Raw genomic sequence first — 27637 nt, 5'->3', positions numbered from 1 at the left:
CCAAGAGCTACCACCACACAAAACCTTATGTAGTATCTATAAAAAAATGGTTTTCACATCTTGTTTATTGACTTATTTCGTACTTTTGTTTCTGCACTATTTTTTATTGCGATATTGTTCTGATGCACTTAAACCTTACCTTAAATATGTTTGCCTATTTAGCCTGACATTCTTTTTATTATTTTTTTTCTTTGAGGTTTTTATTATTGGGTTTTCCTGAAGTGCCATGTCTAATCTAACCGTTTGCTACGTTATTAATAATGAGAAGAAAGACCATTTTAAATCTAGTAGAATAAATGGGGAGCTTAGCGAGAGATATGGCCTATTTTTCTCTTGCTCATCTAAAATTAATGCATCACTGGCAGGATATTTCAAGGCTCAATTGGGAACCGAGACAAACTTTCAGTGTACCTGCATCAAATTAAAGAAGTAATTACAACCTGACACCAAGAGCTGCTTGAAAGCTCATCATGTATCAGATAGAGGGGGAATAATATTTCTGGCTCACTCCATTGAGCGGTGCAGCTGATCACAGCCACTTTAAAGAATTAATTTGATTCTCTGGGAGACACTTCAGCTGGGGTCCAGAACCCTGCTTAGTTTGAAAAATATTCTCTGACATGCACTCGATGTTGAAGGATCTCAGGCACTGGAGCTCAGCTGGGATCCTTAAAAATGGATTTGTTCATGTGAGAAAAAATACCAAAATGTAGAAAGAAGGAAAGGACAAGAGACGTAGGAAGAAATGGCAGCGTTATTGCATGAAATGCAATACATGATGATGTTATTGAAAATAAAATAGGGACAACAGAAGGAATTGACACCAATAACAAAGTATTGTAACCACAATCATGTATGGACTTGCTCCCTCATATCTTTCATATTTAATTTCCCCCTATGCTAAGTCCGAAGCCTTTGCTCTGAAAATGCTGGTCTACTAGTGTTCCCAAGAGCCAAGAAGAGATCCGCAGGTTCGAGAGCGTTCTCCATTCAGGCCCGGCTGCTCTTCCCCCTGAGATTCGATCTGCAAACTCAGTGGAAATGTTTAAATCTAGGCTTATAGCATACTTCTCTTCTATAGCATATGAATAACCTGTATATTATGTTGACAATATCTGTTTGTTATTTGTTATTGCAACATCCAGCCTGCAGCCTGGTCATCCTGGAAGGGGGATTACCTCATGTGCAGTCGCTTCTCGAGGTTTTTTTTTTCATTTTCCGCATGTTGAGGTCTTTGAGTTTTTCCTTGCCCTCTTATAGGTTTTAGATCAGGGGATGGTGTAATAATCGTCTGTGGTTTGCAATAATCTGTGGTCTGTGCAGCCCTTTGAGACTGTTTGCGATTAGGGGCCATACAAATAAATAGGACTTGACATTACTTGACTTGACAATTGTAGCTGTCCAGTGACGTGCTGTGAGGTTGGTGTCCGGTTAGGCGCAAATTTATAAAAAAAAACAAACCAACAATGTGTTTATTGTTTGATTGGCCGAGCTAGAAAGCAATACATAAACTAGCAGAGGAAAAAATAAACTTTTATGTTCTCACCTTAGCATATAATGAAGTCTATGGATGCTCCTTTTGAATAAAAGTATCAAGGTATTATTCCATTATTTAACAAAGTCCATGGAACAAATAAATATATAAGAAAAACTGGGTAGCTTGACTTGCTGTTAGATTGCTAATACTATGACTAATAGTAATCATATTGTGTGGGCTGAGCTATACACAAACTCAGAATCCTTGATATAACTATCACCCTCTGCTATGAGGCAAGATAATTGCATGAATCACTTGGCATCTCCAGACACTCAGATAAATTAATATGTTACATACCAGTTCTATGACTAGTCATATGTGAAATTCAGTTATTTTGAAAATGAAAATCAAAAATGATTGTGTTAAATGAGAATAACTTGAGAACTGAATAATTTTACATCTGCAAGATGACAGGTGAGTTACAGTTTCAATTGCCTCCCCTGACTGTACGTCAGTGCAGCCGGCTTCTAGTGGCCATTTAACAATAAAGAACTTGAAAAGTATATAAAAACAATGTTTAGTAAAATAAAAAGTGGACATTTTTACAAATGTCTTTAAAAATAGCAATCCTCTTCTGCAGAAGGATGGGAATTGTATGTACTAATGCTGTCAGTATGTCATATTGGTATCGATGACCTCCCAAGTATAATTAAAAAGGTTAAATTCAACATCTTTTAAAAGGGGTTGCAATTTGGTTAGTTTGTTCACCAATAAAGGTTGTAAAGAAGTCGCTAAACTGGATTTAAATGAATACCATGCATTTCATCCTTTTTTTGACATACTGTACCTTTGGCCAGATTTGAGGATTTTCTCTGATTCTCCCTGAAAGGCGTTTCCTCACCAGCTTATAGGACATCTGCCACAACAAACTAAGCCTCTCCACACAGTGCAAGGCCTCATATGCAACGTAGAGACTGGCTTTTGGGACAGCACGCAAGCATAGAAGCCAAAGGTCACAGGGGAGCTGGTGGTATTTTGAAAGCAATGAAAATGTTTGCTGGCACACAAATACCAACAGCAGAGATTTTCAGACCTTTTTGTAACTCTCTGGATGCATTCTGTGTGGCAAACACTGAAATGATAAACAGATGTGTGAAAAAAGCCGAATTGATTGTTTCTATTTATCTTTGAAACACATCAAAGACATCCTTCTAATGAGCTCCTGCGCTACTTGAGTTCAAGCTAGATGGGAATGTTTCTATTGAATGAGAGACAGCTTTCAAAATTCACTTGCGAGCCAATTCGTTTTTTCTTTCTTCTGTGAGTCAACCTCTATTGCATCAAACACTTCCCTACATTTCTAAACGTAAGTAACATGGGAGTAGAGATTGTATAAAACAGTCTTTATTGTAATTGATAACAACATATGGTTAATTGTTTAGATTAGAACATTTGATGTGGAACTACTGGATAAACATGATTAAAAGATAAATACAAATATTAGCCTCTTGTAGTGTTCTGTGTGGGGATCGCCTAATCAACTATAGTCATAGGGACACCATGTCCTGTAGTGCGTCTTGGGCAAAGTACAGCCCCGTAGCGCCCATCCCTCTCCAGGCCAACAAATCTATACATCTGGTTTCGAACAGAGGATCTTTTGCATGTTGGGCAAATGTGCTAACCACTGCACTACAGAAACACCGTACATACAGTAAGAGAATAGCGCAACGGCATTGTGCAAAAATAATGAATAGAATCTACTACTCTTATTTACCATGCACTGTGTTTATGAAATCAATCCCGATCTATTGGTCGATCACTGTGTGCCATTACAACTTATCAGCCTGTCATTTTCATCCTGTCACTAATTGCTAAACATTTTTCTACATTTCCAAACATGAGTAAAAGAGGAATTCTGATGAAATTACTTCCACGCCTCTTGTTTACTGCGCACTGTGCTGATTACATCAATTACGATCTACAGCAGATCACAGACACAGTGCTGTTATTTTCATTATGTCATGATACAATTTTATCTATTCTTACAAATGTAAAAAATGTAAAGGTTGTGGTACTAAGGAGATTTAGGATTTACAATGCTTTTTTTGTTTCTTTTACTGGACACTGTGCTCATCACACCGATTGTGATCTACTAGTGGATATAAATATATATATGTATACTGGGCATACATTGTCAAGCTATCACAAATAGCTTGATTGGGGGGAAGGATTTTGTAAGGTTTATTGTTCAATATTCTTTATCAATTATGGGTCAAATCATAATACGCTACAAAGCCAAGGGGCCGAGACACTTGCTCTCAGCCAAGAGGCCGAGTCAAGGTCCTAGCCACAGAGCCATGCAGCGATCAGTGCGAATGCACCGTTCCCGGAGGTACTGCAATACCGGGCCGATGCGTGGAGTGGACAGAGCAAGCTCTTATTCCATCTCCAGATTGCAAAAATCAAACTTACAGCAGCATGGTGCTATACATGAACGGCACCTGCCAACATATTTAGATTATCACAGTCGGTACGAGATCCGTGGATTTCGTAATAGCGGCACAGCTTTGTTTTACAGAGCAACCAGTCAGATCAAGACTAAATTTTCACTGTTTGGTGAACACACACGCTCAAACATCGACACTAAGGTCTTACCTAGTCAAGAGTCATAGATTGAGATCGCCTGATTGAACTGGGAAAATTCATCGTTGCAGTCTTGGACTTCACCCACAAATTTCGGCTTGTTCATTGTTGATGTTGACTGTGTTTTTTCTAATGGTTCCCTTGTAACATTCATTGCAGCCTGATCATCTTGGAAGGGGATTGATTACCTTATGTGCCTCTTCTCAAAACGTCTTCATTTTCCTTACTGTTTTTTACGGGTTTTTCTCGTCATCGTGTACATTTGAGATCAAGGGAGGTTTTATCTACCATTATCGTGGCCCATGCATTCCTTTAAGATTGTAAGGGCTATATATAAAGACAGCATTAGATTAGATTAGATCAATAGATCGATAGATACTTTATTCATCCCCGTAAGGAAATTCACACTTCCAGCAGTCTACCCAGTTGTTTATTAACAGATGAACAAGTAAGTGAAGTAAGTGATTAGTAAGTGATAAAAGGATCAAACGTTTGCAACAATCATCTAACGTTATTTGCATTCTAAAACTTAGATCATAAAGACCAAAACAAAATATACTTTAAGTCTCTACCGCGGTGTAGCCTCTGCACATATATTTTCTAAACTTAGAAAATATACTTAGGCTCACTGGAATACTAAAGCCCATCCCAGCTGGCTTTGTGCAGTAACTCAGGACTGGTTTCTAACCAAAACTAGCTACATTTTATGTAAGATCATATTTTATAGCAAGTGTAATAAATCATAGCATCGTTACTTTATAAGTTAAGGCATATGCCTCCTAAAACGAAAAGTTGTCAATTTGTTGTGGCAAAACCTATTGCAATAGTCTATTTTAAGATTGTTAAGCAAATTATAGTTGTAATATGTACATATGCGTACCGCACAAACCCAATACATATTCATGTTTATTCTGAATGTGTACAATATTCATATTGTACAAATTTGCTTATAGCAGTGCAAGAATGTGTCACAGTTTCATGAAATCAGTGAAAACAGGACACATGTAGGACCTGACTCAAGCGAATTTTATTGAACATTTATAACTGTTAAAAACATGTATAAAATTGGTCCTGTTTCAGAAACAAGGCACGCATAGTCAAAGTCAATGTTCAGTGTTCTTGTCATTATTAGCATTATCATATATCATCAGCACGTTCCATCTCAGTATGTCTATAGTAGTATCAAGCATCAACTAATATAAAAACACGTTCCAAAGGGGTAGGTTGTCCTCCTACAGAGGTTAAAATTTTATTCCGAGCAGCAAGACAATATTCATGCAACAACGGGAGTGGAGGAGTAGATAGAAGCTGACAGGCTGATTGATCTTCAATAGTAAGTCTCTTGTTCCACCCAACCTTGAATCACACGAAGAGATACAGTATCAAAGAAATGAGCAAGTGTTTGTTTGAATAAACATGAGCTTGTAACATGGGGAACGAGATAATAAAGCATGCTTCACGCGCTCACCTCCTGGACTGCGTCTGAGGATCAACTTGCGGATTTCATCATAGATAAAGATGAGCAGGGAGTAAGGGAAAGCGCAGAACCACCAGTTGAGTCTAAAAAACACAATGGTATTTTCAACGAAACAATATCAGCTGCAGTTATGTGCACTTGCGGCATCCTACTCACTTGAGCGGGTACATCCTTAGGGCCACATCCATGCCAGGGCAGTACGAAAGGAAGGCAGCCAGGGCAGTCTCCTCAAACAGCCCGAAAATTAAGATCTTGTTCCTGTAAAGTTCACACAAGGTAACAAAGAAGATTACATTAATATTGGTGTTTTTGATGTATTATTATTCTTACAATTGCTGACACTGACAACATTCGTAGTGGGCGGGCCAAGAGGAGAATTCAAGTAACTAGTATGCGTTATGCAGAAATAACAATTACAGATTACACTTAAGAGTATTCTTTACAGCATCTGTATTTGCAATCAAATAGCTTTACAATGAATATAATTCAAAATACGAAAAATGAAAGGGAGGCTTAAATATTTTCTCAATAGATGTTATTGTGTTGTGCAACAGAAACAAGTGCTGCAAAGAACATCTAAGAATATAGACCAAGGAGACTCAAGTGACCAAACTGCACAATTTTTCATTTCAATTTTTTGCCCAACCTTTCATAAGATTTGTTTGTTTTTTTGGGGGGAACCCGTAGCGGCAAAATGGCCGACAATCATGTCTGCTGCCCTCTAGATGAGCGTCAAGACGGCGCCGGTCTGTGAAGTGCTCTGTGTGTATTGCTCTGCCCACCTGCACAATTTGCCCAATCAAATTGTTCTGTGTGTTGGTTGGCGTTTCTGGCCGTTTACAGTTTTTCTGTGGGTTTTCATCAAAAAGCGACTAGGTAAAGATCACATAAAGTGAAGTCCAACTCCCCGTTAACAATATTCGATTAATTTCTTCAGGCAAATGTTGAGCCGTTTTTTAGCAAGATTCCTCCAATGACGACGAGGCTATTATCCATAGCCTACTCAACTATGTGAGCTCTCTAATTATTAATGTTTAACTTTGCTTTAGATTTACTATTAGCTTATGTACTTCCCTTTTTGTACAAGAATTATGGTAAACCACCTCACCATACGAATTTGTGTATAACTCCAGCCATCGTAACTCATTAATGCCCAAAATATCCTGGAGGAAAAAAAACGTCAAAGGAGCTGCTTATCTCCAGCTCTTATTTTAACTGACTCTGACTCTCATCTAATCACTTAGTTATAATAACAAACACACGAAGGAAGAAAAGATATTCCTCAAAAAAAGTATTACATAGTACTGATGTTCCATACCTCATGCCCTGCTGGAAAACTGAGTTCCTTCTCGTCTTGCAGATGATCAAATCTGCCCACTGCACGATGACAATACTGGCAAAGAAAGCCGTGTGGCAAGTAAACTCAACGATCTTTCTCTGTTCATAAGTCTGGACACACAAAAAGGTTTCAAAATGAAGATTTTAATTATTGAAAGTCACGGTGCAAATGTGAAAGGATGTACCCATTGTTGTCCGTAACTGTCTTCCAGGTCATTGCAGTACTTGTTGTCCCAAGAGACACGGATGCCCAACAAGGTACGAGGCAGAAAACCGTTCTCGGCCAGGATCACAAAGTAAGTGAAGAAACCTGCGAGGGCCTGGATCATTCCTGCAAGTGGTCACATTACTGAATATAAACACATTTTTGTGGAAGAAGGATAAGAACGGGAAAAAATGAAGGGAGATGGGGGAACCTCAGAAATTGTAAAATGTGTATCATGATTCAAACCATGTGATTATTACTACAAGCAACGATGATGATGATTGATATATGTGTTCAGTATTATTAGTGTGTCTCCTGTAATCCTTTGGCTTCAACCCGTTATCCATTTTTTTCTTTCAGGCGATGTGTTAATTTTGTGCTGTGATGTTAGCTGAATGCGACTAGGTGCCAACCAGTTCAGGGTGTCCCCTGCCCAGTGCCCAAAGTCAGTTGGGAAGGGCTCCAGCATCCCCGTGACCCTAGAGAGGATAATCGGCATAGAAAATGGAGGGATGGATTTTTGTTGCGAAATGCTTGAAAAGAAACATGAGGGTTAAAAAAGGACCCCACTTTAACACGTTAATTAGTTCAGAAACGTATGATTATGGCAGACCTCGACACTTGAATGTCAATACCACTTTTAAAGACCTTCAAAGCCAATTTTTTAATGTATCCAGTTCCATTTAAATATGAAAACCTGTGTAAATTGTGTATTTCGCAGAGCCACAAATATATCTGCGATTTATAGATTTTTGATCTTGCGTGAGCATTCATCAAAATATATGGTTTTTAGATCTCAAATATTTTCACAACCGTAAGTCGCACATAAAGGATCTTCAAAATGAGCTGTGCGCCCTATCAGGCGGTGTGCCCAGTGTGTCATGTAAAAGCGGTGGACAGAGACCAGCTCGGTGACCTTAGTGTTGGGCCCCCGCTCTTGAGACTGGGAGGTTACAGGTTCAATCCTTGACAGAATCAACACTTACAACATTTTTAGGTGAAGTCCGTCTTTTTTTTGGTGAGATTTTTCACATTTTCAACTAAATGCAACATGTAAGCAATCACCTGTGCCTTTTATGCCTTCTCCTTTGTGAATGCCACACGTTTTCAACAAGCAGAAGAGAACACGTGATGTCATACGCAATAAATTGTTTGCGCGAGCACTCATAGATGCTAATGCTGTAGCATATTTAGCAATTTGAAAGTTATTATTGTCTTTGTGCTTTCGTTTCATGAAACTGTCATATTTCCACCCGGACGAAGACTATGGTGACGCAGAAACTTTTAGCGCATTAAAATAGAAAGAATGGACTGTCAACGCTTGGGCTAGCATGTCTACCGAGACTTTTGGAAAGTGTGGAAAGTTAACCTTTTAATTGAGATTTAGCAAAGCTGATCTGGTCAGAAACTGAAGACGAAGATTTTGACAATTATTTTATGGATCATATCCATCAATCTATCTATCTACCTTGGTCATATCCCTCAAGAGGGGTGACCGACAGCAAGACAAACACATATAATAACAAAGAAAATAAAAGAGGAAAATACAAAAAAGACACGCAAAAGTTTTTGGACCATGGCCAACCCAAATGTCCAAACACCCAAACAAGTTAGGCACTTCGGCACCTAAGTTGGTCATGCTTTCATCCCTCCAGATGAAACGGGACACGAGAAAGAGTCCATGTCACTCGGGTCAGGGTGACACAACACAGTCTTGTTCAACAGCATGGCCCGACAGCTTTCACTGGTTTACCCCTGCCACATCATAGAGGTGCCCTGTCCATCCCTTAGAACGCGCCCAAACATCCCACTATCATTTTACAACACCTCTCCACTCATTCCTATCACCAACAAGAGCTCTAGCTTCCACTAGATTTAGACCTCTTTTCCGCAGTGCACTCATAACATCATCCATCCACGTCAATTGCGGCCTTCTTCTTGGTCTCCTTTCATTGACTTCTGCTCTGTAGATCCTCTTCAACATTCGCTCCTCATCCATCCTCTCCATGTGTCCAAACCAACAGAGTACTCTCTTATCCACACGCTTGCTCAGTTCCACGACTACTCCAGATCTGTCTCTCACAATTTCATTCCTCAATCTATCCAATCTTGTCACTCCTAACATACTCCTCAAACACTTCATCTCAAAAACATTTAATTTCCTTCTTAAATGTGCGTTCAGGCTCCAAGTCTCTGCACCATACAACACAGTCGGCACAATCACACTCTCATACAGTCCCCTCTTAACATCCATACTCATACTCTTGTTGCTCATTGATTACCGGTAAAAAATGGTTTGCTCCAGCTAATTTTTTTTGACAAATTTTGTTTTATCCTAGCCTTTTAATAAATCACAACGAAACTCAGCTTTGCCTCGGTTGTATTTTAACATGCACACACTTGTATGCTCGTTTGTGTTTTTGTAACACAGTTGCAAGCAGAGGGCACCCACACCCTGTCATGTGTTGCACCTTTTTTTAGTGTTACTGTATATACAGAAAAAGAACCATCTACAGAGACTTCGCCCTATGACACTGTGCACCCTATGGCCGGGAAATTAAGGTAAATGCAAATAAATTAGTGGATCTGAACAAAACTTGTTTAAATATTTTTAGACAAATCTCTCCTTGTTTAGGTTTTGGGTAATTGCATTTTCAGTTGTAAAAAGTTCTTCCTATTACAATTTATCATTGGAAATTACTACTCTAATATTTTTGGATTGCCCATAATAAATGACCATAATTGATCCGTAATCCTTGCACTAATATACACTTTATAGTGCCTTGTTTAGGGGTAGCATGCACCTGTCCTCTTTGGTGCGACCTAATGGGGGTGATAACGCTTAATGGGACAATGCCATACAAACTAGTGTAGCTGCCGTTAGTCACGCGGAAAGAAGAAATGCAATGGCAAAGCCACCAGAGAACAGTGTGTGTCATTTTTTAGCGAACTTGTTTCATTTTTCTTCAGTTAATGTGTTGTCTATCCAGTCAGACAGCCAATAAACATTGCAACCATTTCAAGCATTTGCAAGCACTTCACCCAAAATGCAAGCACCCGCATGAACCCATCTGAAAGACCTACAGAAATAACCTATGGAGAAAACAAGCGTTAGTTCCAACTGGTAAATTTGTCTTGAAAAAGTACCAATCTGTCCATAGGCAATGCTGATGAGCCTCTCGTTCACTAGTTTGTCCGTTTTAGGATTTCTGGGCTGTCTCTTCATGATGTCACTCTCAGCTGCTTCATAAGCCAGTGAAATAGCAGGAACCTGAAAGGCACATTACCGTCTGTTCACAATTACATAGTCACACCTAAAATCAATGCAAGGAGATGTTACACACCCACCATGTCAGTTCCCAGGTCGATACAAAGAATGGTGACTGTACCCAGAGGTAGCGGAATATTGGCAATGATGAATAGCAGGAAGGGCGTGATCTCAGGAATGTTACTGGTCAGAGTGTAAGCGATGGACTTCTTTAAATTGTCAAAGATCAAACGCCCTGAAAATTGAGAGAAAACACAAGTATTGCGGACCATTTCCAGGTAATGAGAACTGCATTACCTTCTTCAACTCCTGTAACAATGGAAGCAAAATTGTCATCCAGAAGGATCATATCGGCCGCCTGCTTAGAGACGTCAGAACCGGCAATCCCCATGGCGACGCCGATGTCTGCTTTCTTCAGAGCTGGAGAGTCGTTGACACCATCGCCAGTCACGGCAACAATGGCTCCCTGTGTGGTGATGAAATTGCAAAATGTTGAGAGAAAATGGCATTTGTGAAGCCCCTGCCCCCCACAAAAAATGAAAAGAGCACAAAGTGCTGCAGTTAGCACCTGTCGCTGGCAGCCCTCCACAATGATTAGTTTCTGCTGTGGGGAAGTTCTGGCAAAGACGATCTCAGTGTGATACTTCAGGATGTCATCAAGCTGCTCTGAGCTCAAGTCCTTTAGGTCACCACCATGGACAACACATGCTTTAGCATCCCTGTGATAAAGTTTTTCATGCCTAAGTTAGCATGGAATATGCACACCAACATACAATAATACTATAGCAATTGAAAAATAGCCCTTACTATGGACTATGTCTTGAATTTTATGGATGAAGAATTTTGGCTTATAATATTGTATCTCAGAATACAACAAATAGATTTTTTTGCATTACTTTCAAAGACAGCATTGAATAATAACAAAATTTAAATTAGTTCCAAAATGAAAGGTGAATGACCATTTTGCTTTGACATAAAAATGAATTTTGTCTGATTAATGGTAATTTTACAGGAAATATATTTATCCAACTCTGCTACCGTAATGTTTAAGTACAGATGCAGCTGAAATTGTTCAACAAATTGCACATCCAGTTAGATTTATGATGAGACTTTGAATTGATTGGTTGGTTGGTTGGTTGAATCCCTTAACCCCAAGGGTCTTAAGGGCACGATTTCCTGTGGTGTGTCTTGAGCAAGTAACGCCTGGTGTTGCTTATTCCTCATGAAAAAAATGAGTTTCACCCAATAAGAGCAGCCAACTTGGTTTCATCTTCAGGAAGTCAACATCTTGATGATAAATAAGCGCTAAGCCTGATTTGTATCCCACTTGTAGAATCTGCCCATGTGATGCTAGCGGTCAATGCTAATGTCCCTCTAGTTCACACTATTCACTTATGGTAGGGGCCTTGTCAGGGCCATGAGCCACTAACGCTAAAACCCACATAGTCAATGCTAGTGCGGCTAACAGCTAAATCATAGCAAATCTGCATTAAAACCAGATAAACTAATAAATATCTCCCACAATAGAAGTATCTATTCAAGAAGAATATGAGTAAAATGAAAAAAAAGAACCTACAGGAGCTACTACAGAATCTAACAAAGTACTACTTTGTAAAGTTTTGCATATTTATCCTGACAGTATTTGATCTTGTTTTTCTCTTTAAAGCATTTATACATGTTTACCCTGGAGCCATGTTGTTGCATTTAATGTTTCACAAGGTTAATCTAAATAACAATAAAAACAATTCAATACCTCGGATTAACTTCATTGATTGGGATGTTAAGGCGCGCAGCAATGTCCTCAACAGTTTCATTCCCTTCAGAAATGATACCGACACCCTTAGCAATGGCTTTAGCAGTGATTGGATGATCTCCTGTCACCATGATCACCTTAAAAAAAGAGTAATTAGAACCGAACTTTAGTAGGTCTCCTCCTTCTATAGTGACAGCAATCAAGCAGCAAAAACATACCTTGATTCCAGCGCTCCTGCATTTTCCGACTGCATCAGGCACAGCAGCTCTAGGAGGGTCTATCATGGACATGAGGCCGATAAAGCATAGTTTCTCCGTGGGGAAGTTTACTTCATCTGTGTCGAAAGCAAAGCCTTCTGGGAACTGGTCATCGGGCAAATTGTAATGACAAAATCCTAAAAATAAACAAAAACGCTCATGAGTGTTTGAACAACACGTCGCTCAATTTTATTTGGGTAATTCCTACCGAGGACTCGCTCTCCAAGACCTCCCAATTCAAGGTAAGCGTTTTGGAAAGCATCCTTCATCTCGTCATCCAGAGGCTGCTCTTTGCCCTGGATCATAATGGAAGAACAACGGTCCAGAATCCTCTCTGGGGCGCCTTTCATAACCAGCATGTGGTTGGATTCCCTTTCAGTTGAGGAATTCTTGTGAATAGAAAGCTAGGAAAACAATGGTTCCACTCTTTAGTCCTTTTTGTCCATTAAAATGATTCTCCTTTTCTGTGGCAAACATGCATACCTGGTACTTGTTGGTAGAGTTAAAAGGAATCTCTGCTATTTTGGCATATTTCTCCCTCATTTCTTGGACTGACCCACAACAAAGCTCAATACATTTCAGTAGAGCAGACTCTGAAGCATCACCAGCCACATCTCTCTGGAGGAAAAAATAAAATGGTCCAATGTCTGTCAGCTCTAGTGTTGGGACTAATGCATAACAAAGAAATGCATCCATTCACGCAATCACTATTCTCTTTAACCAGTACTATAATGAGTTTTTTCCTAAATAATTTTAACTCCATTGTCGTTACTACGTTACACCACTACTTGATATCAAGCACAAAATACAGGGGACACTGAATTTCTCAGCGTCAAAATATTCTCCCTTTCGTATATACTCACATCCAAGCCAGATTTACAGCTGTACAATAAAATATCAAAAATCATGGGGTCAGCTCATGTGCGCGTTTGTGGTTGTGTGTTACCAGTAGCAATTGGTAGGCAGCACGTGGGCAGGGGTGTGTGGCGTGTACAAGAACAACAAACAAAGGGTGAAACAATGGGGAAAACGTGAGCACAAAACTTCCCAGTAAAAGTTTGCTTAACTTTGGTCATCTATTTCTAAAATTACTTTTGCAATTCAACATGCCAGAAGAAAAAAAAGGAAAATGACAGTACCCAGAAATAGAGAAGGCTATCTTAGAGTACTTTGAAGCCCAGAGACAACATGGATACGGAGTGTTCGTTTGAAAGCATTCAATATTGCACAAGCCAAGAAATATGAAGGCTTCACTGCTGCCACAAGTGGGTACACCTTTTATTCTATTAATTCTATTATGTGGCTATTTTAAAGCAGTTTTAGGGCTCTGCTTCTTTGCAAGTATATATGACAATTTGTATCTAGATAGATACCTTCAGAGTAACATGGTACTTTTTGGTGTCAGTAAACTGACTTACTTTTTAAAAAAAGGAACTAGTAACTGTAACCTTTTTTTTCAGTAACACGCTCAACACTGGATACCTCTAAATGGAAACCTTTGGGTCTGGCTTAAGAACAAAAACACTTGGATCATCTATATCCAAAAGGGAAAAAACTGCAAAAACAATAGATTTTAATTGTATTGTAATATACACCAGAGAATAAAATGATCCAAAAAAGAAGTGGGAGCTTGTTGATTTATGGGCCAAAAATCTTTGGCAAGAACATTGCTCACTTTCACACCAAGTCAGCTACTTGGCATTTCTAAATCATTATCACTTTATTGGCACCAAAACAAAACAACACAAAGGGGATGATGCTACAGATAATTGCAGCATGAAACGCATATATTCCTAAGGAATATGCATTATTTGAGAGAAGAATTTCTACCTTCAGTATGGGGATGTTGGTCTGCTCTGCCAAGAACACGGCACGATTACAGAGTCCAGCAATTCTGGCCAAAGCAGCCCAAGTAGCAGAACTTTTGTCAAAAGATGTCCCGCTCTGGTTCTCGGTGGTGTCTGCTTCATGGATCTGGTTGTCGAACCACATGTGGGCAACAGTCATCCTGTTCTGGGTCAGGGTGCCGGTCTTGTCTGAGCAGATGGTGGAAGTGGAACCCAGGGTTTCAACAGCTTCCAGATTTTTCACCAGGCAGTTCTTCTTGGCCATACGCTTAGCTGTCAGTGTCAGACATACCTGGACAAGAGAGCGTCGTTATTTGGTGAGAAACTACTGAAGTCGAGCAAAGACTTAAGACTCACCGTGACCGTAGCTAAGAGGCCCTCTGGCACATTGGCAACTATGATGCCAATGAGGAAGATGACAGCCTCCAACCACGAGTAACCAAGAATTAGAGATAGGACAAAGAAGGACACTCCCAGGAAGACTGCGACACCGGTGATGATATGGATGAAGTGCTCGATCTCGATGGAGATGGGAGTCCGTCCGACTTCCAGTCCTGAGGCCAGCGTGGCAATACGACCCATTACGGTGCGGTCACCAGTACTAATCACAATGCCTCGGGCAGTCCCTGTAGGGCAGAAATCTAGGTTAATCGGGTTTACACTTACATAGTGTTCGTCATATTGGACCATTCAATTCTATAGCCCAAGGAAAGAGTATTTATTTCAGAACTTTTGGTGGCCAAAAAAAGGATCGTGTACAGTCTTCAAATGAGAAAAAAAGCTGTGATTAAATTTGAATCAAATACTTTATTTTTAAACAAACATTGGAAAGAGTATTTTCTTTAATTAATCGTCTACACAGATTTTTGGTGACCTCTTTTGGCCTTTAGCATTAGAGCTTGGCTAGCATGTTTTAAATGTAAATTTCCTGTGGATGCATTCTTGTTGCCCATTTAGGCAGAGTTGTCAGTGGGCAGCACGTTGGGTGACAGATTAGCTCATCTGTCTCGCAGTTTAATAATATGAGGTTCAATTCCAGCTAGCAGCCTCTTTGTGCAGAGTTTGCATGTTCCTCAGGCACTCCAGTCTCGTTCAACATTTCAAAAAAACATGCATTTGCAACACATGTTGATTGGGGAATCCTAATAGTCCCAAGGTATGGATGTGTGTATAGGCGCAGTGTCTTCCGTATAATCTTGTGAGACCCCCAGTGTACGAACAGTCTTGTCAAGTCAAGTCAAGTCATTTTTATTTGTATAGCCCTTAATCACAAAGAGTCTCAAAGGGCTTCACAGGTTATTACACAGACTAGGGATTTCAGTTTCAGTTTAATGGTATCCATATTCTTACAATGAGATTCTCATGGGTCCTTTTGAACCCAACTGATGTGTTGGGAGTCATTAGGTGACCAAACCCCCCAATTCCAGCCCCTAATGCCAAGCAGGGAGGCAATGGGTACCAATGTTGTAAGTCTTAGGTAGTGACCCGGCTGAGGCTCGAACCAGCAACCTCCCAGTCTCAGGGTGGGCGCCTTACCTGCAAGGCTACCGAGCTGGTTTCTAGGGGCATGCCCCCCGGACGAAAATGCTGTACATTTTAAATTCAAACGCATCAATTAGGTGCATTGTTATAGCAAAATAAAGAGGTTAGATTCATGCTGAATGTGTGGGTAAACTAATGAATCATATATACACTTATTATGAAAGTCAATGACATAGCAAATAAGTCACATCCACAAAGCATGGTAAACAAGTCAGGAATTGAAAAAAAAAAAACCTGCTCGGCATCTAATTACACTAAAAAAAGTCTTGTTGTTCCACTGCCGATAAGATATTATAATATATTGAAATATCGGTGAGTAAACACACTTAATCACCGATATGAATTTTAAATTGAGTTAAATGTAATACTCATCAGTGACTTGGTAAATTACAGGACTGAATATCAGTACCGCTGCTTTTGTCATTGCTGTTGTGACAGAATGCCGGTTCCTCTTCGATGGTTGGCAGGTTTTTGCATACCTGCCAACCTCAGCCAATTGCTCCCCTTATTAATGATTCCCTTGTTAAGCGATCCTAAATCTTGCAAACACAACCAGACACCACTTTTCTGACTATGTAGAGCAAAAAAAAAGAGATTTCTAAATCTATTTTTTAAAATACACAATTTGTTATAAAGCATACACAATTAGAAATGATACAAAATCATGGGGAAAAATTGTAACGCATAACTTATTACTGATGGGAATTACGGGTCTTTTTAGAGAACCGGCTCTTTCGGATAGGCTCACTACAGTTCCTGTGCTCAATGTGCTAACATCTACTGCTCAGCGAAGGAGCACAACGACAGCAACAGCAAAAACACGCATATTAACCAATCAACAAAATAACCAATTGACCAAAAGAAGGTGAGAGGACAAAAAGGGTACTAGCGAGCACATCATGGCATTTGCGATCTGTTTTATATGAGATATTTTGACGTTATTAAAATTAACTTCAATTTTAATTTAGTGTTATATTTGTTTAATAATACAAGTTAATGAGGCAGGAACCAATGAGACCCCGGCAGACCGCCAGAGACTTTATATATGATATGACAAACACTGGGTTTTGCATGTCCGTGTAGCCTGTGAGTGTCCTGCCCACTGCCCAAAGTCAGTTGGGCTGGGTTCCAGGATAAGTGGTTTGGAAAACATGTCAGTTAACTCCAACTGTTTGTCATTAAATAACTTGAGATGGCAGAATCTCGGTAATCTGTTCCGGTCTAGCAACCGGATTTATTCAGGGCGGTTAAGAACTTCTGAGCATACTGCTGTGTTCTGCTAATGGAAAGTTTAATATTTTATAAATATTATTATGTTTTAAAGTTCTAAAAGATATTTTGATCAAAAACTTCCATATCCCCTGTCAATTGTCAAAAATCATCACGCGTACCTTCAACACAATTGGTAGAAAAGAAAGCAATGTTTCTGGTCTCCAACGGGTTGTCATTGGAAAAATCCGGAGTGCGTGTCTGAGGCTCTGATTCACCGGTCAGAGAGGAGTTGTCTACCTGAAAATTGTCAAATTGCTTGTGAATATGAAGCCTGTTCCACCATTCAGTCAAGCTAGCATCTTCCCTTGTGTGTTTTTACCTTGCAGCCATGGGCAGAAATAATCCGAAGGTCGGCAGGGATTCGATCACCACCTTTCACCTCAACCAAGTCGCCGACAACCACTTCCTCTGCGTTAATGCTGTTTTTTTCACCGTCACGGATAACGAGCGCTTGCTACCACATGGACATGATGATGTTACTTGCATCCCGAAAATATTTGGACACCAGCCAACCCAAATTTGGTCCAAGAAATTGACTACTTGAATTAATTAGTCCAAAAGTTCCGTTTTTTCATTGCCAGGAAATTAGCACAGTATCTGGGTTGTTTCAGGCAAAAATAACCCAGCTTTAGAGGGTTTGTTTTGTACTACACAAATGGTTTAAGGTAGTTTGAAACATGCAACACAATCTTTGGGGTTCATTTTGGGGTTTTATATTTTAAAATGTATCAATCATTTTGACAGTTATTTCACAACAATTGTATTTATTTATTCATCAATTTATTTATTTTTGCAAAAACAAACCTGGAACCTGGGATAACATATATAAGACTAGACCAAAGAGTTTTGACCCAACCTCTTTTAGACTGCGAGAGATTTAACATATTTGAATTTAAAAAATCTTGGAAACTTTGACAAAAAATGAAAGGGCACCTGTGGGACCAGGTTTTTGAAAGAATCCATGATCTTTGAGCTTTTGGCTTCCTGATAGTAGGAGAAGCAACCAGTGATGATGACAACAGCAGAAAGAACGACACCCAAGTACAACTGCAATAAATAAAAGACAATATATTATACATCAATCGCAATTTATCAAAACATCATCAATGGCTCTTTCATTTTACGTTATCATTGGCTGGGTCGTGTTCCATGGCAGCCTGGATGCCGTATGCCAGGAAACACAGGATGGCTCCAGTCCACAGTAGCATGGAGAAACCTCCAAACATCTGAATGGAGGCAAGTCATTCAAATAAATAAATGCCATTTGGTTGTTAGGAAATTGACGCACTAGTGCAGGGGTCGGGAACCTTTTTGACCTACAGCCATAATAGCAAAATATATATATTTTTGAGAGGGCCATACCATTTAGTTTTGGACAAATTTTAAGAAAATCTCCAAACCTGCTTTCCAGGCAAAATTTTAAATATATTTAGCGTATTTTATTTTAGATGATTTGATAACATTTAAGAAACAAGAAAATTGCCTGAGCCTATGTCCAATAACAACAAATATACCAGTTTAAACTTGTCTCCCTCCCACAATTACTTAAGATCGTTGATGTTCATGAATTATTTTTTAAAAATGTCACGGCATACTGCAAACGACAATACAGACGTATTTACCTTCGGTGCAGACGATGCTGGGCAGAAAGTTTTACTGTGTGCATAGCTCTGCTCACTCCTATCACACACACATTGCTCTGTGTACTTGGCTGAAGTTTCTGGGCATTTACAGTTGGTTCGGTGGGTTTTCATCTTAAAGTGTCTCAACAATGAACCTAAATTGTTTAAGAAGCTTCCATATAAAGCATTCTTTAGAGACATACAACGAAAATGGGTTCTGTTGGTGCGAGTAAAAAGTATTCTCTTTATATACTGGACCGAACCATTTGTACTATTAGCGCTATGTCAGCTTTGTGCACAGTAGAATTGGAACGCAGTAGAATTGGAATGCTGTATGTGAGATTTGTGTGAGTATATTTTATTGCAGAGCCGTAGGTTCCTGAACCTTGCACTAGTAGATCGAAAACACAGAACACTTAAAAAAAAGCCCCTTTTCCTTTGGGTTGTTCAATCCAGAACAAAGACAACAGACACTTGAGCTTGATGTACGCATACACATACATTAGATCCATTTTTCAGCTCTCCCAGCATATCTTGACTAGCACATTGTTGAAACTGTCGTTTAACCGTTAATATAAAGAAAAACAAAAAAGTGCTGAGCTCAGCTCGGTTTGCCCCTGCCCACATTTTATCCGCCAATCCACCTAGACAACACATAAGCTAAGCACAAAATGCCTCCATAGTTTTATTTTCTTGGTTGTCCACCTTATACAGATTGACAATTTTAAAGTGAATCTTGGTAGTTCTGAAATACTTTTTTATTACTTGCTTTATTAAAAGAGCTGCCCGAGCCATTTGTAGTCAGTTGTTTCTGTCGTTTTTTTAGCAGCAAGTAGAATACACTTAGCTCATTCGCTGCCATAGATATTTTGCCTTAGACGTCAAAGGTCTAGTTTAGCTCAGCTGCCAGTGACACAGGCTATAGGCGTCAATAAACCATTCTAGCTGGGCTTTCAATAGATGGCTAAAGACGTTAAACACTATTTTAGTTAGACCAAAATTGACAGAAATTGATGTCTAAGGTCCATTCTAGCTAGGTTGCCATTGACTGCTATAAACATAAAAATCATTTTAGCTGAGATCCCATAGACGACTACTATACCCATCAAAGATCCATTTTAGCTTACGCTGCCATTGATGACCGTTGTATGAGTCAAAGATCCAATATAGCTAGGCTGTTAGTGAAAGCTATAAGATATAAAAATTTAGTTTTAACTAGGCTACTATTAACAGAAATATATTTTGAAAATCCATTCTAGCTAGGCTGCCATTGATAACTGCTATATAATTCAAAAATCAATATTAGCTAGGGTATTAAAAAGTTATAGAAAGCATTTTAGCTAGGCATAACATTTGCACGGACAGGAAGAGGCAAACGGGATGATGTCCCCCGTCCCACTTTATTACTTTAGGGAAAGTCAGTGAGCTTAAGTGCCACAATAAAAATTGAGTCACGTATAATTGGACAGCCCTCAATCACAATAAGGGTTAAAGGGCTGTACATACTACGGTCTACCCTTACACCATCCCCTGATCTGGAACATGAATGAGAGCAAGGAAAAACTCCAAAACCTTGAGAAGGAGGCACACATGAGCAAAAAAATGAGTACATGTTTGCTCACTGATAAAATTGGCAATTTTACAAAACTAAAAACTCAAGGGGTGGTGTGGGGTGTTACCTGTTTACAGAACTTAACCCACTCTGGAGTAGTGGGGGGAGGAGTCAGGGCATTGGGTCCATCTCGAGCAAGATTCTCGGCTGCCTTGACATTAGTCAAACCCTAACAACCAATGGTACGAAAAACAGAGGAGTCATTTCAAAGGCATAAAGGCGGCTATGACTTTTATAATGAACCATGAATAACTCAACACAACAAACCACTGACGCGCCTAGGTGAAAACAAAGGCCATCCCCTTGATGAGCACACAGGGGAATAAAAGTAGTGCAGTAGAAAAATCAAGACGGGGTTGTTTCTGTTGCTCATCAATTATTCATGGTTCATTAGGGCTGCACATGCAAACAGTGCTCAAAGACCCCACATTTAGATGCGCTGATTAACCATTCCCCTTGATCTTCACCGGGAGCACATTTGCATGAATACAAGTGTTGGTTGGGGTACCAACCAGTGACGGGCTGGTGGTCAGGATCCACACATGCAGAAAGCATTGATGTTAAATGGATAACAAGTATTGACGCAGGTGTCGGCACAGTCTATTCAAGCTTTGGAGGTTTTACCCAGCGTTATAGGCGCCACAAACAACATTATGCTCTAAATTCCGATTGGGACGACTTGAACTGCGCCAGTGTTGAAGCCCCAATATGTTGGAATTATTTTTTTAAATGCATTCCCTTGACTGACAGTCCACATTTGGTTTGATGCATTAAAAATGACATTGGAATAGTAAAACACACTGAATGAACTCACAATATAAAGTTGTGTCTTCGTTCCATTGTTTTGAAAGCAACAGCTCAGAATCACTAGGTATGTATTACTCTTAAGTCTCAATTTCATACATTAGTACATGTGAGAATTTATAAGGACTTATTAAGGCCGGGTTCGAAATAAAATAGAATCACAGAATTTGAATCATCTTTTTTTTCTCATTAAAAACAACGTAGTGAACATCGTTTATGAGATTAGACAGTCAATATTGATTCTGTTTTGTTATGAATAATCAAAAATGGAGCCACCAAACAGTCAAGTCAATTTTTTGATTTTCTGTCCAGTCATTTGCGAGAAAATAAAGTGAAAAGCCCATTTATTTGTATTTAGCTTCTGTCTAGAAATTACACTGTAGGTGAATTACAAATAAGCATAATTGTAACTATTTGACATTTATATTTATTCTAAACATTGAATTTTACAAAATAATGTGAAAATACCTTTCCCCAGTTTGATTTGGATTTAAATTATGTTTTTTGTATGCTTGTTATTCCATCTCCATTTTTTTTCATTCAGGTAGAAAAATATAAGCAATATAACTTGCCAAAAAGGAATCATTCTTCCTATTCACAACACATAAGGTGCAACTTGCAAAATATTCTGTAGAACAGGTGGAATGTGACTCACATTGCTCAAATCTGTTCCGTATTTGCGACTGAGCTCATCCAGAGTCAGCTTGTGATCATCCTGCCAAGATTAACAGAGAAAGCTGGGTTTTGGCACCAAATTTATGGGACACACTACAACATTGTTTTTCCAAATAGATCATCTTTTGAAAAAAGAAAAAAATAATAATAATAAAAAAAAAAAAAAACACCTATTACTGACTGGTAAATTTAAGAAAAAAGTCAAAGTAGGCAAACGTCCAAAAGAAGACTGAACAATTTAGTTACATACAAAGTCCCCATTTGGGGGACTAATAGGACAAATTATTTTTGTGATTTTGACAACATATCAGACAAGCACAAAATGCCTTCATGGGATTATTTCTTTTGGTTTGAGTTACGTTTTAGTAGTCATGCGAATTGAAAATTGTAAATGGAATTATAGTTCTCGTGTCTTTGTTTAAATACCTCTTTTGATCAACAGAATTGTCCAAGCTACAGCTATGGGTTGTTTTAGTTAACTGTCTTAGTGTCCATTCGCTGTCTTAGGTGGCCATATACATCTAAGATCCATTCTCGCTGGGCGGTCACAGACCTTCGAAAATCAACTTTACATTCGACTGCTATATACAGCAAAAATCAATTTTAGCTATGCAGCCATTGATGGAAACGTATGTCAAAGGACCATTCTAGCTAAGGTGCTATAGACATTAAACAAATCATTTTAGCTAAGCTCCCATTGAAGATTTCTGTGCACATTAAAGATCCATTCTAGATAAATACTTTATTCATCAGACTATCATAGACTGCTATAGACGTCGAACATATTTAGACAGTTACACGTCAAATGTCCTCTATAGCTAGACCTTCATTGACAGAATAATATGTCCAACAACAATTAGAGTTAGGCAGAAATACATGTCAAAAATAGATTTTAGCTAAGCTGCCCTAGATGACTAGTATGGGCGTTAAAGATCTACTCTACTAAGGTTGCCATTGAATTGACTCCTGTTTACATTAAAAATCCATTTTAGCTAGGCTGCAATTGACCAAAATAAATGTTTTGCTTTTTGAATCCAAAAACAAGTACAAATTGTTTTTTCACTATTAAATCATTCTTTTAAAATTCCAAACTTAACTGATTGGAAAAACAACGAAAACAAACAAATATCGATATTCTGCTATGATGGGAATACTACAGTGAAGTAAAACAAGTCACCAAGGCCTTTATAAACTCAATTTTTAGTGTGTGGGCCTCACAGAGAAAACATTTTGGCCTCTTCTGTTTTAAAACATAATGATGGCAGAGTTCACACGTATATAAATTATCCAGCAATTTTGAAGGACAATTCTGCTCTCACCATGTCCACTTCCTTCTTTAGTTCATCCATGTCCTTTTCCTTCTTCTTGCCCTTTCCCTTCTTTTTGCCTCCCTGCTCAGAGGTGGCCGCCAACTCATATTGCTCTCGTCCCTCCTGCAAACACAGACGGGTAGAAGGAAGATAAAATTGAAATTACAATGATAACATGATTTTTCCAAATCTGAAATCTGTGACCTTGATTACCATATTTTAAACGCATCAAGCTTTCACACTAAATCCGACCAGATGAAAAAGGCAAGCTAATAATGTTTCAAAAAGTTTCCCAGGGAGTTGTTGGAAGAGAGTGTGATCCCAGCGCATGTTATTCTTGCATGAACTCCCCCTAGGCAGCTAAGCTGGGAAAACACTAGTTGCGCATCTCTACGGTCAGATTTTAGCCCCTGGACACCCAAGGGCCCCAGGGGCCATCTGGCTTGAGGTAAACAATTCCACAGCAGATCATGAGCTGAAGCTAGTAATGAAGTGGAATCCAAACCACATTAACATCAAAACATTTTTTTTTGTTTGTCTCAAAATGTACAAATTTAGATTTTTTTGCAGCACAGGGGGGGGGGGTCCGAATTTTCATCACAAATAAGAGATAGTGGGGTGAGTAGTTTGAGTAATAATACCAAGCATCAAAAACAAAGTAGATAGCGTGCTTTCCTGGACTTTCAAACATTTTAAAATGTATTTTTCTAGGGGGGAAGGGATCTTTAATGAATAAAAAATTATTTTGGTATCTGTATTGTATATTGTAATTGTCTTAATTACCATTGATAGAAACACAAATGTGTAATAAAGACTTACTAGAAAAAAAAATCAATGTTTTGATGAATAGGCAAAAATATTTACAAGGTAGAGCTTGGAGACTTGCTTGTATATCAAGTGCGTCAGAAGAATATTGCAATGAAAAAGTACAGCAATGACATTTAGCAGCAACATATTTCCAAAATAAGTTGGGAAATCGGATAAAAATATATTAGAGCAAGATATACGTTTTTCACAGGCTTGTCTAGGGTGGTGATGGCGCATGGTAACAAAATTACTTCATAAACACGTTATTTTTCCAGTATTATGAGGGTATTGAGCTTCCCTATTCAATACTTGTGGAAATTGGGAAAACGAAAGAAACATTTTTTGAAGTTACAGCCTATTAGTACTCTTTTCATGATGTTGTAATATTCTAAGAGTGGTATATTTGAGTATCCGCCATTATCAGAAAAACAGTAAGACTATTTCAGTAGAAATTTAATGAGTCTAAAATGCACGACTTTTTTGCCGAAACTAGAGAACTTTATCACCATATTCTCATTTACTGTCTATAAAATGGGAACATTTGAAAAATATTTATGTGCAAGAATCAACCAATACAATACTAGAAATGGTTTTATCAAAATAGTTCAAAAACAAATTTATTATAAAAATAATCAGCAACCATTAATCGTTTAAAATATTTTGGAAACCAAAAATTCCACTCATCATCATAAAATCTTTTCCATAATAACGGTCGTTATTAATGACGAAAAAAAGATGAGGTTCGCCTTGATTCAAAATATGACAACTGAAAGAGTTTGGAATAAAATCTGAGTGACGAACATAAGGCACACCGGACATTAGGGCGGACAAAATTGAGAGTGCAGTAGGAACTTCTGTGTGTACAGCTACAGATTAATGTAATACAATGAAATGTGCAGCTGGCCAAGACCGCAAAACATCGTATGCAATAGGAATTCAACCATGCGAGAGTGCCAACGCATTAAGACATTATATTAACGTTCTTTTGAGAAAACCATACCATAAATTTCAAGATAAATTTAATCAAAACCGCCATGAATAATGGCAGAGCCTGTGTACCATATCAACAAATGTACCACTTTAAACTTGTCTCCTTTCGGCAATTAGTTAAGTTTGTTGAGGCTCATTTTGACATTACATTTTGTCACAAATAATAGTTTCAAAACAAGGTGCAAGCAGTTATTTAGTAAAAAAATAATAATAATCACAATATACTGCAAACGAGGATACTGATGTATTTACCTTCAGACGACACTGGACAGAGAGGGAAGTGCACTGTGTCCATAGCTCTGCCCACCCCATACCGCTCACTTAATCAAATTGCTTTGTCTTCTTGTCTGGAGTTTACGGCGGTTTACAGTTTTTCTCTGGCACCTCATCATAGTGTCAGAACAGCGAACCTAAATTGTTTATTGATCTTTTAAATAAAGGATTTCTTTGCGGAGTACAGCCAAAACAGGGTCTGTTGCTGTGACATCTTGACTAAAAGTGTAGTGGGGAGTATGCACTTTATATACAAGAACGAACTCTACATACTTTTTAGCAGTACGTGAAATATGTACGTACCAAACTCAACATCGCCCTTACTTAAATTGAAACACTGAGATTTGCATGAGCACCATTTTATCGCCGATTGATCTGTACTCATGAAAAGAGACGAATCAGTATGTTTACATCAAAGAGCTTCTACATTGTTTTGTTGAATTACTTTTTGTTTTCTCATTGATCTAAAATCTTTCGGTGTGGAAGTGGAAAGACGGTTTAGAGATTAGGTAAGTAGTTTGAAATGTCCTCAAAAAGTTTCAAATAGTTTCTCTATTAAACGTATTAACAATGCCCAACTGAGTTCAGATAGCCTTTAGATATTTTTTCCCACTGCGCTCACTACTTTTATCTTACTTTTACTTTCTGAGTTCCAGCCACTGAGCGCATTACACGGGAGGAAAGGAGGTGGAGGGAATGAAGGGGAGGAGAGTGATTTCATGTGCGTGCTTGCAGTTTTCTTTTATTCTGGGATGAATATAGTAAAATATGAAAAGAACATTTTCAAATAGAGTCCAAATAAGAACCCAAACCCCCAAAAAGATGAAATAGGAAGGGTTATTCGAGCGGGTCTTAAAATTTCCCATACGTGCACACGTAACAAAAGGAGCTTGACAGAGTGTGTAATGATGATTTCAGACCAAAGATGGCTTCAACAAGTAGAATCTTTTGAATTTACGGACTCAGGCTTTATCCTATCAGAATGCACTGTGCAAATCACCCACTCTCTTCCAACAACTCAGTGAGTAAAAACAATGTCATGAGATAAGGTCTAATGCTTTGTCATATGTCATTTTTACCACTAGTGGTCAAGTATTGGCAGTCTCACCACTTCTACCTGGGTTCGACTCTCGTTGCATACAAGTTCAGCGCTATTTTATCAATTTAATCAGAAATAGTAATATACCATAAAACCTTGTATGGTAAAACACAGTACATATAATTACTGTTTGCATTTCCAATCAAATCCTCTGTTGTGTGGTATAAAAATCAGTTATAAGGCGCACTTTCACAGTTCTAGCCGAATCAGGATTTTTAGGTGCACCTTTTAGTTGGGAAAATACAGTAGCTTGCATCTTAAAAACGTGTGAGCACCCCTGATTCAGTGAAAATGTTTTCAGAATTCCCATGAACAGACCTGTTGGGCTGCTCATTCAGCCGTACGGAACAAGGCCACCGAGCATACAAACAGCACACTCCCGGGACTTTACCCGGTTGCTACAGACAACCGAGGCCACGCCTCTGGAAATACGTGAATGGACAGTCGGTAACACGTTTTAACCCCTCCTCTCACTCTTTCAGTCGCCTTAATGGTGAGAGGACAAGTGCATTGAGCTTTTTTTAACACTCTCCTCACGTTCCGTCCAAGTTTCAGTTCTCTGGGCTCAAAACAAAAGATACCGGACGAATTAACTGGCCCGTTCCTTGCCGGGAAAGAGATTTACGCAGATAAGCCTTCACACTAGCAACAATGTGCAAAGACTGGAGGAATGGATGGGGAGCTACAAAATGGACATGATCAAAACCTAACAAGTCCAAACTCATTTTTATCAACTCTAAATTACTGTCAATGCAGCAAGGAAATAACAGTTGGCAAAAAAGGCCAAAGCGCAGTTAAAGTACAGAGTGGGGAGAGCAGAAAGGGGGGATGGACAAAAGTTAAAGCGGGACAGCACGTAGGATAACGGAAGTGGGGCCGGAGGGATGTTTGGACAATCACAAACGAGGCACTAGAAAAAAAATTTGGTTAGCTTAAAATGACTGAGAAGCGGAAGGAATTTAAATTCCCTGGTGGTGTGGTGCAAGATTGGATCATCAGGCTGAAAAAATGTGAGAAAGAGCATGCAATTTAAAAAGTCCAGTTAAAACTGTTGATTTCAAAATATGCCAAGGAGATATTGCTACTCATTCTAGGTATTACTTTTTTAATTACTTTTTTATTTTACAACAACTTTTTGCAGTGTTATTGCGGCTTTATCCTGCAACAAGTTAACAGAACCAGAAACCCCCGCAATACGATAAAATCTAAAAAGTACTGCTCGCGGCAATACTGGATTAGGGATAAATGATTGCGGCAGCACAAGTGATGAAGTTAATTTTAGGCGGAAATACAGTAACAGCAAAAAAAGAGCCACCAGGCCCGACAAAAAGGCCCGCTGTCTGTCCCTGCTTGCAGCAATAAGCTA

The 27637-nt window shown here is 38.8% G+C and overlaps 1 protein-coding gene and 1 pseudogene across 1 annotated transcript in view; both read right to left on the bottom strand.

Annotated features, from left to right (window-relative positions):
* Positions 1-3847: 3847 nt before the first annotated feature.
* On the bottom strand, positions 3848-3990 carry LOC148370186 (U2 spliceosomal RNA; annotated as a pseudogene).
* A 1135-nt stretch (positions 3991-5125) lies between these two features.
* The window catches only part of LOC148370185 (sodium/potassium-transporting ATPase subunit alpha-1), a 35933-nt gene continuing 13421 nt past the window's right edge, over positions 5126-27637 (bottom strand). The window contains exons 2-23 of the mRNA XM_088332598.1: positions 23112-23225; positions 21773-21832; positions 20381-20482; positions 18204-18305; positions 18013-18126; positions 17399-17533; positions 17199-17316; positions 14623-14891; positions 14249-14557; positions 12902-13036; positions 12627-12822; positions 12380-12555; positions 12162-12298; positions 10977-11127; positions 10706-10874; positions 10489-10643; positions 10288-10411; positions 7121-7266; positions 6916-7046; positions 5754-5855; positions 5589-5680; positions 5126-5476 (exon numbers count right to left, since the gene is read on the bottom strand). Coding sequence (XP_088188724.1) covers positions 5448-5476; positions 5589-5680; positions 5754-5855; positions 6916-7046; positions 7121-7266; positions 10288-10411; positions 10489-10643; positions 10706-10874; positions 10977-11127; positions 12162-12298; positions 12380-12555; positions 12627-12822; positions 12902-13036; positions 14249-14557; positions 14623-14891; positions 17199-17316; positions 17399-17533; positions 18013-18126; positions 18204-18305; positions 20381-20482; positions 21773-21832; positions 23112-23225 — 3066 coding nt within the window. The 3' untranslated portion in view covers positions 5126-5447. The remainder of the gene's footprint in view (positions 5477-5588; positions 5681-5753; positions 5856-6915; positions 7047-7120; positions 7267-10287; positions 10412-10488; positions 10644-10705; positions 10875-10976; positions 11128-12161; positions 12299-12379; positions 12556-12626; positions 12823-12901; positions 13037-14248; positions 14558-14622; positions 14892-17198; positions 17317-17398; positions 17534-18012; positions 18127-18203; positions 18306-20380; positions 20483-21772; positions 21833-23111; positions 23226-27637) is intronic.

This window comes from Urocampus carinirostris, chromosome 3 (genome assembly GCF_059441175.1).
Source record: "Urocampus carinirostris isolate Australia breed hairy pipefish chromosome 3, RoL_Ucar_1.0, whole genome shotgun sequence".
Taxonomy (NCBI): Eukaryota; Metazoa; Chordata; class Actinopteri; order Syngnathiformes; family Syngnathidae; genus Urocampus; species Urocampus carinirostris.
The sequence above is the reverse complement of the archived record's forward strand: the minus strand, read 5'-3'. Positions and strand labels throughout refer to the sequence as shown.